A 13,573-nucleotide genomic window follows, 5' to 3' on the forward strand; every position below is an offset into this window, starting at 1 on the left:
ACCAAACACCTCAGCTGCTTCTTCTCACAGTAAGTTCGGAAGTGCTTCCTCTCACAGCAAGTTCAGAAGTGCTTCCTCTCACAGCACAGCAATCCCAAACTAAGCCTATATCTGGCTACAGGTGTGTTCGGCGGGGATTTGGGTCGGGTTTTAGGCTGGCCCAATTAGTGCGTTAGGGTTGGGCCTTACTCCATTTTCTTTAAAGGGGTTTTGTCCATTTACCCCATTTCTAGGGATTTTTTTCCCATTAAGTTTTTTTAATTCTCTCTTACCCAATACACTCTAAGGGAGTCTTCCCTAATACCCTATTAAGATTTTTTTTTTGTTTTTAATTTTTTTTAATACCATTTTACCCCTCACCCCTTTGTTACTTAGAGAGAGAGAGATAGAGAAAATGGAAGAGAGAGAAACCATAGGAGACTTCGCCGGAGCCCGTCACCGGCCGCCGGAATCCGGTCACCGGCCGCCGGAATCTGGCCAACTTTCGTCGGAATCCGGTCACCGGCTGCCGCCCACCGGAATTTGCTGAAAATCTCACCGGAAAGTTTTTTTTGCCCCTAATAGACGTCTATTGGCCCCCAATAGACGACTATCAGCCATGTATTGTCCCCCAATAGACGTCTATCAGTCATGTATTGCCCCCTAATAGACGTGTATTGCCCCCCAATAGGACTTTCAGTTGCCAGAATGAGAACTAATCTCCCTAAATTTAGACAAATAAAACTTTGATTACAGAAAAAAAACAAGGAGATTACATCAATTCAAAACATCTATTGCCCCCCAATAGCCGTCTATTGCCCTCCAATATAACTTTAATAGTCCCCATTTTACAAAAAAGAAAAAGAAAAAAAAAAGAACTGACAGTGAACCGAAAATCAAAGTATTGCAATTACAAAACTCTGAGATTGAACCGTTCCGGCGTCAAACTAATCAAGCTCTGTATGTACGAATAGGTCGCTGAGCTCGATCTCGTAGAGCTCTTGGAGGCCATGCTCTCTGTAATTCGAAGCTCTCTCTGTAAAGCGACACAGGGAGGTAGAAGCAGCGAGCACGAACAACAAGCAGAAGGCAGAGGAAGATCCATAGCTGTTTCTGGAAAACCCGAGGATGCTGTTGCTAAAACTAAGACCGCGTAACGACGACGGCGAGAGGGAGGAGAGAGAGAGACAGATGCAGTCGACGGCGACAGTAGTCGAGGTTAACGGCGGCGACAACCGACCCTTGTTCGTCGGGGTTTCGGCCACGGCGGTCTGAGCCTAGGCGAGCCAGTCGCTGGTGACGACGCCGTGGTGGGCGGCCGGAGTCTAGTAGTAGGCAGAGTTGGCGTTGGAACTTTGAAGGTAGAGAGAGAGATCTGACAGAAATCGGAGAGAGATGAGAGAGATCAAGGGGTTTATTAATTTGATTAAGGGTAAAATTGTCATTTTTCTTCAAATTGGGTAAGTGAGAATAAAAATCTCTTGCTGGGGTAAGTGGGATAACTTTGGCTCATTTTGGGGCTTTTGGTCAATGACCATTCTTTAAAACTAGAAAATGTCTACACACTCGAAGGGTGTAAGAGTAATGGAGAGTTATAATTGTGAGAGTGGGGAGCTTGAAATAGCTATTTTCTTTTATTTATATTTTTTTATTATATTACTTTACTTTTTACATTTTTATCCCTGATCTTAAAATGTGATCCATGATATTTTAATATTTAAGGGATATAAAGATAAAAAATATCAATTTTAGCTAATAACACATCTTCTCTTAATAATAGTATAGATTAATGACTTTTTTTATACAATAAAGAAGAGTTATATCATAAAATCACGAGGACAATTCTCTCTCAACTGATTTTAAAATGAATGCTGAGAACACATAAATTGAGAAACTGTTCAAGTTTACTATACTCTTCTATATTCCCCACCTTTTTCTTGTTGAATACAAGACAAAAATAGGTTTAATATGATTTTACAGGACTAAAACCCAATTTTGGATAACTTAGCTTGAATCGTAAGTAGCTGTAACTTTTAGCGTATGAAAACTACTTCTTACCAACTTTTACTAGTAGCTTAATAGTGTAACTATTGAAATAAGCTGCTTTATTAAATTTTATCAAACACTTTTTGCTACTTAACTTATACGTTAGGCAGCTTTTTACAAATCATAAGCGATGTCAAATTGGGCCTAACTCTACCATGAAAGGTATTTACAACATTGTTCTGCTTCATGTTTGATGCATAAGAAATGAGGTTCAGTGTAGCAAGAAAAACGGATAAAAAGAAGACTGAGAATTTACATTTATACAACTACATGTCAAAAGCTGCTTTCTTTTCTTGATAGAAATTATCTAACCAGCCTTGTATCAGCTTAATCTCACTTTCCCTTTGCTCAACCAACCATTCAGGATCCCCTTTAGTTGAAAATCGCAAGTCTATGTGATGAGCACCTGATAAACAACAAAAAAAAGCAATGAACAATTTTCAGCACAAAAATACTGGCTAAGGTGTAGCTAGGTGCTCTAAGCTACTAATGGCTCTATCTAGTGAGAACAGTTCAGCAAATATTGCTGATCTACACTCATCTGAATTTAACAGCAAAACCTAAGAGTTTGAATGAATTGATTGAATTCTAATGAATTAATTTGCAAGACACGGTAGGTCCAATGAGTTGTGTCACTGAAGAAAGCAAGTGCATCTAGAAATATGGTTTCTTTTGACATATGACTTGTAAAGACAACTGTCAATAGTAGAAGATACCTTCTTCAGTAACGAGAGCAACGATAGATTCAGATACATTCTGGAGAACACTGCAATTGATATTATTCACAGCCATTAGGAGTCAGATAATGAACACTGCCTACACTTGTTATTGAACCTGATAAATAAAACAGTTTACCTGCCACCACTCCATGGATCCAATAAGCCATTGGAGAAGATTATGTTACTTCCGACGTTTTTCAAAGTGGCCTTAATATCCTTCAAGTTTAACAGCCAATAACATCAGCGTATAATCATATCAAGAAGGAAAGAAAAACCATGTTATGATCATCTCAGCACTATTGAAAAGGGGAAATAGTTACATCTACAGGAACAACACACACTGTTCAGACAGCAGATAAGCACTTCTGCAAAGCATAAATATCAAAGACTACCTCTAAAGGTAAAATTCCTGGAAGTTCAACAACTACCAAGTAGTAACTGTGACTTTTTACAGTCAATATTTTAGAAGTGCAATTAAGGTGAAAATAACCGTATAAAAAAATCAATGTGAAAATAACTAGCTTAAAACAATAGCAGGTTGTAAATTAATGCTTCCTCCCGTACAGTAATCAACCAAAGTTACTACACTGTTGATTAAAGATTCAAAATATATTGCAAGACTAGTACATAGCAGAAACTCAGAAAATTATTCCAAAAAGAATAATTATCCTTTATGGCTCCTTGTTTTCCATGGACATCTGATTTCAACAAATGGGGTACCAAGATAATTAGATGATGCAGGAGTAACACATGTAAGACACTTACCAAACACTGGGGGAGAGAAAGACAAGATCATCATGCACTGAACCAGTATGGCATAGATGATGAGTATTCATTATTGAAATGGTAACAAAAGGAATGCACTATTTAGTAGAAAAGACAAACAATTACTGCATCACTTTCTTACATGTCCACCAAACTCTGTTGTTATCCATGTAGACCTTGGTTTCACATTGAACTGCTTCCAGCACCACTCTTGAAAAGAGGAGAAATTATAATCATATGTTTGAAACATGCTTCTATCCCGGCTACTAGACATTGGCATAACCATTTCTGTGCAAGCCTGTAGGAAAGAAAAGATGGTTTTATGAATGACAATCAAGACCTTCTACATAGGAAAATTTTAGTTATCAGGACTGTCATTCTTTGGTTTGAAAAGATGTTATATTACAGTACTGCAAATAGACCTGCCAATTCCAACCATCTGTGCCGACATCAGATTCATCTTCCAGCTCAAAGCAGTCAGCTTTTCCACTGTAATTGTGATATACACTTATGCCTTCAAATATGCGCTCCAAAGTGCTAGTCCCATCAGGACAACCATCAATCTTTCTGCAAACCTACCACAAGAGTAACTACTTTGATTTGCAACAGAAGTACAAACTGTAGAAGCATATCCTACTAGACTGAGAATCCAGATACATGAAAGAAACAGTAGCCGCAAAATGGAAAACTAAAGAGAAACAAGAGTTCGTAAGGTTATTAGACACATGCTAGACCAACAAACCTCTCTTATTGGGTGTCCGGGCAAAGGCATCATAAATTCCGACCCATATGGGTAGTTCACCATCGCCAAATAACTATAGGCAGACTCCAACCAATCTACAAGATCTTCTGTCCTCTTTAATTCTCTGTCAAACGGCTTTAATCAGCTGAAAGCCAGTGGCTAATGGAGAAAAATTGAAGTACAAATTGAAATGCAGCATATGGTATATCTTCCTTACCCACATAAATGGAAGGTTTTTGTCAGCTGGTGCAGGCCATTTTGTTTCTGACCCTCGGTCATTAATGCATCCCACGATTCTTTTATAGTGTTAAAGCAGCTGCTACTTTCACGCTGCAGATACCAAATGCAGGTGACAATATCATCCCATATTTCCCAACACAAAAACACGAAAAAACAAGACAGGGTAAACACAGTTAAGATACCCTGAAATCACTGGAGACAATGTCATAAAACGTCTCTGTCGGCACAATATCTTCGAACTGAAGAATTGGCGCCGAAGAAGCAAGTGCACCGATAGCAATATGGGGATACTTGAGCCTCATCCACGCTGCCAACACTGTTTTCAAAATCAAAATCACAAAAACAAAATATTAACCAAACGGATCATTAGCTGTTCAATGCAGTAAAACAACCAAACACCATCACAAAACCCAAACTTGTAACAAACTAGAGCATCAAAATGTACATACTTCCGCCATACGAACCGCCAAACAGCACCACAGGGCAGCCTTCCGCGGACCAATCTCGCTTAAGCTCCGTGATCAACACAGCAACATCGGCCAGCGCTTGCTCGGCCGTAAGAAACGACAGCGTAGTGGCATTCTTGTACGCCTCTTCTTCACTCCCGTACGGCATTGACTCTCCATAGTAACGATGCTGCCATTTTCAACATCCAAATCAAAGTTCCACACTTTTTCTTATTCCTTTTTTTTAATTTTCTCGACAACTAAAACAGAGACTTACTTCGGGAAAGAGGACCATGGCGCCAAAACGCGGCGCGAGTTCCCAGACGAAGCCGGTGTTTTCGGCGAACCATACGATGTCGCCTTCGTTGCCGCAGTAGAGAAAGATTGGGCCCTGGCGTTGTGGGCCGACCCAGTGCTCGGCGTTGACGAGGTAGCGCTGTTGGAATTTCGGGGTTTCGGAGAAGCTGAAGTGGTCGAGATTCTGGGAGAAGTATCGGGTTTCGTATTGGATCAGTTTTTGCTGCTTCTGCTGACGTCGTTCCGGTGGTGACGGAGAATCGGGCGGTGAAGAACGCGAGAACTTTCCGAGGAAGCGTGGGGGACGGTTGGATGCAAGTGATGGTAGAGATGAAGTGATGATGATGATGATGAAGATGATGAGATGGATAAGAGAAAGATGGGAGTGTTTGGGATTTGCCATGTTTGAGGTTCTGAGGAACTGAACTGGAGTCTGGGAGGTGTTCCGGTTGGGAAGAAGGTCAGCTGAGGATGGAGTTCAGGTGAGTGCGATAGTATTAGTATAAGGTAAGCGATCGTCAATTTGGGCCTTTTCTATTTTTGTCAATCTGGGTTTTTTGGGCCGAAAATGGAATTATTACAAACTGTGTTTGGTTTTACATACCTATGTCGTGGGTTTTAGTTTAGAAACTGAGAGTTCATCAGTTGGCAAATGGCAACGGGGCAACGACAGTGGCTTATTCCAGATTGGGAATGACGTGGGCCGAGTTACTTTGTATTTGGGCTTATGATTCAGTTCATTAATTATATCCTGATAACCTTTGTGTTTGCCTGATCATCAAAACGTAACAAGGTCATCAAAACGTAGCATGGGAAGGGAAATTATTATACCGTACATAATCTTGAGAGATATTTAGACCTATTCTTGGAATATGGTCGGCCACCATATTAGCTTCTCTAAACATGTTTTTTTGTTTTTTTTTTTTGTGAGAATATGAAGGAAGAAAATGTTGGTAAAACACATAATGTTATGTTGGTAAAATTATTACACCATACATAATTTTTAGGCAGTGTTTGGATGAGGGAGATGACTTTTAAATGGGATTAAAAGTCCCACGTGGAAAATACCTTGTTTGGTAAATAAAAGAGGAAGGGACTTAAATTACTGGGATTTTGAGGGGGACTAATAGACGGGATATGTACTAACAGAACTCCCTCGCTTGAGTTCCACCTCTTCAGGCGTGATTTTGAAATTCCAGAAAGCGAAGAACGACGATCGATTTCTCGCTCTCTCTTCTTCTTTCATCGCTCATCTTCATGTTCAATCTCCACCTTGGGCTTTAGTTTTTCTTTGTATTCTAGGGTTTGATTGTTGAGTTTTGGATCTTTGCATCTCTTAAAGAGTAGAAGAGAATCACCCTCAACCTCCGGGTTTGTATTTGGGCTTGTGATTCTCGGAAAACAAATCTTATATAACATGCATGTAGGTTAAATTTAAAAATTTCTTTTAAAACTCCACCTCTTTTCTTTTCTCACAAAAATTACATTTTCTTTTAAATAAGAAAAAAAAAGGGATGATGACCATTTACACAATTTTAGACTAAAAAATGCCCACTTACCCAAACATTCTAATAGATTGCCCACTTACCCAAACACTCTAAGAGATCATTTCCCTAATACCCAATTAAGTTTTTTTTTATTCATTTTTATTTATTTTTGGGACAATTTTGCCCTCTCATTCTTTATCACTTAGAGAGAGAAGTCATAGGAGACCTTGCCGGACCCCGGTGACCAGTGGCCGACTGCGGACTCCAGCGACCGGAATCCGGCAACAGGTCACCGGAATTCTGAATCCGGCAACCGGTTACCGGAATTCCGAATTGACTACCGGACCAGTGACCGGATTCCGGCGTTTGATTTTATTACCCCTCAATAATACCCAGTAATCATATTATTGCTCCTCAATAAATATATTACTGCCCCCCAATAAACATATTATTGCTCCCCAATAACAAGTTTATTAGGGATCAATATTTAGTGAAAAATGAAGATGTTTTTAATTTTGAAAGTTTTAGTAGGTTTATCCAAATAAATAATCTTATTACTGCCCCCCAATAATCTTATTATTGCCCAAGAAATATTTTATTTCCCCTCAATAATCTTTTTACTGCCCCCCCAATAATCTCATTATTATCTTCCAATAATCATTTCCACACATTTAATCAAACACCTTCTGTGCATTACCCAACTCGCCAATTTCGCAATAACCATTCATCAATTGGCCCAGAAAATGCTGTGGGTAGCCAAAAAAAAAAACCATAAATTAATTTGGGCACCCAGAAAAGCTCTGGGCACCCAATCACCATCTTCGCCGCTCTCTTGCATCAGAAACACCTCCTTCGTTCCTTCCCAACCTCACAGCTCCCTCGAATTCTGGAAACCCCCGGGATCCCTGAGATTAGAACATTCGAATTGAAGAGTCTCCTCATCGTCTTCCGGCCATAGACAGCTAGCCACCGGCTGTGCAGATCCTCATCAATATCTCCGGCGTTGCAGATCCTCATCGACCAACACCGATTGCCCGGCTGTCGGCGTCGGAGTCGAAGTCTGTGCTGCACGTCGGCGGATTGAGCCTTGATGCCGGACCGATTTGTGGCACAACGATTGCGCAGGAGTTTCTGTCTGAGTCGAAACCGTGCTGCACGACGACGGATTAAGAGCCTCGATGCCGGACCGATTTAAGTGTCAACGACGGTGCGTTTCCGGTGGCCTCGGATTGGTCCTCGACGACATCGCTGGGGGAGGGAGGGAGAGAGATACAGAGAGAGACTCAGGGAGGAGAGAGAGTTTGAGAGGAGAGAGAGATCGATGAGTTTTAGGTGAATTGATAGGGCAAAATTGTCATTAAACGTTAAATTGGGTGAATGGGAGTAAAACACTCTTAGTGGAGTAAGTGGGACTATATTGGCCTAAATTTGGGTATTGGGTCAATATCCCAAAAAAAAGAGAGGCCAAAATGACACATGCAGAAAGGGTGTCGAATATGAAATTAATTTAAGGGTTTTTGTCCATTTATCCTAATTTTAGAGTCAAGCTCTCACTTATCCCATTAAGTTTTTTTAATTCTCACTTACCCAAAACACTCTAAAGACTTCTTTCTTTTTACACAAAAGTTCAATTTTTACATCTTTTTATTGACATTTTTGTCCTTTTCTTAACTACCCAGCGTCCCAGCCAATTAAACCAGAGTGTTTCAAAATTTCGAGCGAAAGAAGAGAGAGAAGCTTCGCTTAGAGAGAGAAGCTTCGCTTAGAGAGAGAAACTCTGGTTCGCACGATAAAGAGAGAGAATGAAGAGAGAGAAGTTTGCATGGAGAGAGAAAGAAGCAATCTGGCTTTATATTTCAACCCTGCTTTAGCTCAATTTGAATTGTTTCTTCGATTTCAATTCTGTTTCTTCGATTTTTTTTTTTGGATCCATGTTTGCTATTCACCTCCATTGAATCTGAGTTTGTTTTCCTATGCGGTTTGTTATTTTCGAATTATTGCTCTAAGTTTGGTCTGTGTTTCGTGAATTCCATCTTCTTCTTTTTTCTTTTTTTTCAAAAAGTGTGAATTTCATCTTTGATTTGGTTCGATTTGCTATTTTCATGCTTATAACTTTGTTGTGCTAAGTTTGATATGTTTCGTTGGGCTAAGTTTGTGTGGTTCTGTTTTGGAACAGTTCGATCCGTTTTTGGTATTTGTGAATTGTCTATTGCCCCCCAATAGACCCATATTAGGGGTCAATAGATGGTTCACAGAGCTGTTTTTCTTCTTTTTTGATACGCTTAGTTTTTACTAAAGTTTAGCAATAGTTGTTTATAGTAACTTGCTTCTGTTTTGTGAAGTGATTTTGGTGTTCGAGACTCCTCTATTAGGGGGCAATATGTGTCTATTGGGGGGCAATAGTGGTTTGATTTTATTTTGTTTTTTGTTTTTTTATACAAGAATATGGATGGTTCTTTGGCTGTTAAGTGCACTCATTCTGGACAAGGTTTCATGTTTTGTATTAATCAATATATGAGCTATGCTGATTTGTTTGAATACATTTGTCAACGGTTCAGTTTTTCTGCAACTGATGGTATTAAGCTTCATTATTCTCTTCTAGGATGTGCTATTTTTTTTTTCATCGCAATGATGACGATTTCCAAATGCTGTTTAGCAGTGCCAAGATTTACAAGTTGGATTGTGTTGATATTACGGTGCTGAAGAATAGAGGAAGTTGCAGCAAAAAAAGCTTCTGTTTCATTTGAAGATAGCTGCTCTGGTATTGTGGATGAAGATGATTACCTCACTGAGGCATTTAGGACTGAAGTTCAAAAGTCTTACTTGTCGAATGAGTGGGCTAGTTTCATTCAATGTGTAGGACAAAAATTTTGTGGCGGTTCCCCCGAGTTTCGAGACAAGCTTAGAAAATATGATGTTGAAGTTGGGTTCGGCTTTGTGTTTATTAGAAATGATTGGGATAGAATTCATGCGGTTTGTTCCAATTGGGGAACCGAAGGATGTGATTGGAATGTCCGTGGTTATGTATCCCCTGCAAATGGATGCTTTATAATTGGTGAGTTGAACAATGTCCACTCTTGCAAAGGTGTTATTCGGAAGCAAAAACATGAGCTTTTGGGATCGAAAATTGTCAAGACATGTATTGAAGAGGACATTAGCTATAACTTATCATTGAAGCCGAGGGAAATTATCAGCAAGTTCAAGTCAGCTTATGGGTTTGATATATCATACAAGGTTGCTTGGAAAGCAAAGCAGAAGGCTAGGGAAATGATTTATGGTTCTGAGGCTGATTCGTTTAACAAGTTAACATGTTATAGGGAAGCTGTATTTGAGACTAACCCAGGATCTTCGTTTGTTTTGGAAGTTGATCTATCGAGCAATCGATTTCAGAGGCTTTTCCTAGCTTATGCAGGCTGCATTAAAGGCTATGAATTCTGTCTTCCTGTCTTGTTTGTCGATGGGACTTTTAAGAAGAGTGTCTTCAAGGGGCAGATACTTTGTGCAACTGGAAGGAATGGAAATCATGGTACTTTTCTCATGTCTACGATCTTTTATTTGTATTTTTATTGAAAATGTGGAGCAGCACTCCCCCGTTAGCGGTGCAGCGGCACGCTGCAATCATGTATTGCCCCCTAATACATGTTTATTTTCTTATGATTTCTTTCCCCTTTTTGTCTTTTTTATGTTTATTATGGTTTTTTTATTCATTTTTTGTTGAAAATCTGGAGCGGTACGCTCCCGTTAGCGGTGCAGCAGCACACTGCTATCATGTATTGCCTCCCAAAAGACATCTATTGGCCCCCAATAGACTCACTCTTTTTTTCTGTTTTGTGTAGGTTTCTTTCCTCTTGCAATGTGTGTCTGTGATTTTGAGATTGATGCTAATTGGTCCTTTTTCTTCCAACACTTTAAGAGCTTGCTGGAACCTCAAGGTAGATTGAACGTTTATTAGTGATCGTGGTGTTGGACTGTTGAGTGCTTTCGACAAGATATTTCCTAGTAATCCTCATCTTTTCTGTTACAAGCACTTGGTGCATAATCTTATGACTAAATACAACGGTAAAGGGTCTTTTGTTTTGAAAGATGATGTTAAAAAGAAGTTTTTTGAGTTGGTATATACGTGCACTAAAAAGGAATATTGTTTTCATGTAAGAGAGTTTAGAGAAGTTGGTGGTGCTGATATTATAGATCCATTTCTTGCTGATATGCGTCTTCAAAATTAGGGCCGCACATTTTTCCCTGGATGTCGTTATGGAATTATGGCTAATAGTATAGCTGAATCTTTTAATGCTTGGTTTGCTGTTGAGCGTGAGATGCCAATATACACTATGCTTGATCAGACTCGGATTAAGGTGATGCAGATGATGGGTGAGAGGAGAGACGAGGCTCAACTTTGGACCTCGCGACTTACTCCTGTTATAGAGGGTCGTTTGAAAGAAGGTATGGAGAAAGCTTGCCGTTTCAATGTGCATTACTCTCATACTGTTAACGTTAGTGACCGAGGGGGTCTCTAGTTAGCTTAAGTGAGAGAGAGAGAGAGAGGGAGATTGACACGAGATGTATAGTGGTTCGTCTCCGCCTTAGCGGGAGACTACGTCCACTTGAAAGCTTATACTAGTGTGTTGAGCCTTGCGGCCCAAGAGGGATTACAAAGCATGTAATGGGATGATGTTTAAGTGGGAGGAGGCATTCCTTTTATAGGTGAAGGAATGCTTCTCATTTACATGGTTTTCGATGTGGGACAAGCAAACAACTATTCTAGTATAGAAATGCCATATTGTGGAGGCAACTTGGCAAGGCCGGAAAGGTGGCTTCCCAGCGACGGATTTGCCACTTCCGGATACCGTAGCGTAGCTTGAACATAGGGCTACAAGATGCAAGTAGCGGTTGTGCCTCACCATGGCTTGGGGGTGTCCCAAAGAGGGTGTTAATTATGCTTGGTGAGATAGCAAACTAGCCTTGCTAGTAGAGGTATCTACAAGTCCCTGAAGTCCCCAAGTAAGAGGAGCTTCTTGGTTGGGGAGTTATACACATGATGTCACCAAGCATAAGTAACCGGGCGGTACGGAGCCCCTACAAGTCTCCGAACTCCGTAAGCAAGAAGGGACTCGTTAACCTGCACAACAAAGACAAAAAACAGGCATACGTAGAATGCTCGTTGCATTGGGCAACAACTGTGAGTTGTATGGATATGCGTTGGCATATATAAACGTATGGGGTGCGTGATACATGTTGATGCATATACGCGAATGGTGCCGAGTACGATCGATTATGACGTACAAACTCGAGAACGCGTATGGTCGTGTGAGCGTATGGATTGCATATGATAAATGTAAGTTGCATGAGCGGTGCGAAGGTAAGCGTTTGTAACTCATGAACGATGACCGCGCTTACGGTTGTGTCTGTTTAGTTTTCGCTCGTATTAATGGAATGCGAAAAGAATTTGATTTGTCGCGGTCGGTAAATGACAAATGGTAGAAAAATTCAATGTTCCATTAACGTGTGGTGTGTCGAGTAGACATGAGCGTAAAGCTCGAGGATTGCCGGGAATGCATGAGCGGAAAGCTCGTGAGCGGGAAACTCGGGGTTGCCTGGAAGGCATGAGCGGGGAGCTCGTGGGTTGCCGGGAAGGCATGAGCGGGAAGGTCGAGGGTTGCCGGGAAGGCATGAGCGGGAAGCTCGAGGGTTGCCGGGAAGGCATGAGTGGAAGCTCGGGGTGCCGGGAAGGCATGAGCGGAAGCTCCAGGGTTGCCGGGAAGGCATGAGTGAAAGCTCGGGATGCCGGGGAGGCATGAGCGAAAGCTCGTGGGTTGCCGAGGAGGCATGAGCGGAAGCTCGTGGGTTGCTGGGAAGGCATGAGCGGGAAGCTCGTGAGCGGAAGCTCAAGGGTTGCCGGGAAGGCATGAGCGGAAGTTCGGGGTGCCGGGAAGGCATGAGCGGGAAGCTCGGGGTGCCGGGAAGGCATGAGCGGGAAGCTCGGGATGCCGGGGAGGCATGAGCTGAAGCTGGTGAGCGGAAGCTCAAGGGTTGCTGGGGAGGCATGAGCGGAAGCTCAAGGGTTGCCGGGAAGGCATGAGCGGGAAGCTCGTGAGCGGAAGCTCAAGGGTGCCGCGAAGGCATGAGCGGTAAGCTCGTGAGCGGAAGCTCGGGGGTGCCGCGAAGGCATGAGCGGTAAGCTCGTGAGCGGAAGCTCAAGGGTGCCGCGAAGGCGTGAGCGGAAGCTCGGAGGTTGCCGGGAAGGCATGAGTGGAAGCTCGGGGTGCCGGGAAGGCATGAGCGGGAAGCTCGTGGGTTGCCGGGAAGGCATGAGCGGGAAGCTTATGAGCGGAAGCTCAAGGGTGCTGCGAATGCATGAGCGGTAAGCTCGTGAGCGGAAGCTCGGGGGTGCCGCGAAGGCATGTGCGGTAAGCTCGTGAGCGGAAGCTCAAGGGTGCCGCAAAGGCGTGAGCGGAAGCTCAAGGGTGCCGCGAAGGCGTGAGCGGGAAGGTCGAGGGTTGCCGGGAAGGCATGAGCGGGAAGGTCGAGGGTTGCCGGGAAGGCATGAGCGGGAAGCTTGAGGGTTGCCGAGAAGGCATGAGTGGAAGCTCGGGGTGCCGGGAAGGCATGAGCGGAAGCTCCAGGGTTGCCTGGAAGGCATGAGTGAAAGCGCGGGATGTCGGGGAGGCATGAGCGAAAGCTCGTGGGTTGCCGAGGAGGCATGAGCGGAAGCTCGTGGGTTGCTGGGAAGGCATGAGCGGAAGCTCGGGCTGCCGGGAAGGCATGAGCGGGAAGCTCGTGGGTTGCCGGGAAGGCATGAGCGGGAAGCTTATGAGCGGAAGCTCAAGGGTGCTGCGAATGCATGAGCGGTAAGCT

The 13,573-nt window shown here is 42.6% G+C and overlaps 1 protein-coding gene across 2 annotated transcripts; it reads right to left on the reverse strand.

The window, feature by feature from the left end:
* Window positions 1-2,058: 2,058 nt before the first annotated feature.
* On the reverse strand, window positions 2,059-5,723 carry LOC133722389 (uncharacterized). 2 transcript variants are annotated; one of them, XM_062149284.1, is made up of 10 exons: window positions 5,215-5,722; window positions 4,941-5,127; window positions 4,674-4,807; window positions 4,469-4,581; window positions 4,252-4,375; window positions 3,932-4,084; window positions 3,652-3,807; window positions 2,881-2,960; window positions 2,742-2,791; window positions 2,059-2,431 (listed from the first exon to the last, which is right to left on the reverse strand). In XM_062149284.1, exons 1-10 carry the CDS (start codon window positions 5,635-5,637, stop codon window positions 2,292-2,294), a joined length of 1,560 nt encoding a protein of 519 aa, XP_062005268.1. In that variant the 5' UTR covers window positions 5,638-5,722; the 3' UTR covers window positions 2,059-2,291. The 2 variants fall into 2 exon arrangements, with proteins under 2 accessions (XP_062005268.1, XP_062005271.1); XM_062149287.1 differs by lacking the exons at window positions 2,059-2,431; window positions 2,742-2,791; window positions 2,881-2,960 and adding an exon at window positions 3,005-3,546 and having other exon boundaries at window positions 5,215-5,723.
* Between the last annotated feature and the right edge of the window lie 7,850 nt (window positions 5,724-13,573).

This window comes from Rosa rugosa, chromosome 1 (assembly GCF_958449725.1).
Source record: "Rosa rugosa chromosome 1, drRosRugo1.1, whole genome shotgun sequence".
NCBI lineage: Eukaryota > Viridiplantae > Streptophyta > Magnoliopsida > Rosales > Rosaceae > Rosa > Rosa rugosa.

Excerpts from the sequence above, each read along its gene's own strand:
- LOC133722389 (XM_062149284.1), bottom strand. The coding sequence starts at position 5,637 with ATGGCAAATCCCAAACACTCCCATCTTTCTCTTATCCATCTCATCATC. Across the intron at positions 2,792-2,880 it reads GATCCATGGAGTGGTGGCAG|TGTTCTCCAGAATGTATCTG; the intron begins GTAAACTGTTTT and ends TATCAATTGCAG. Across the intron at positions 2,432-2,741 it reads TGCTCTCGTTACTGAAGAAG|GTGCTCATCACATAGACTTG; the intron begins GTATCTTCTACT and ends GTTGTTTATCAG.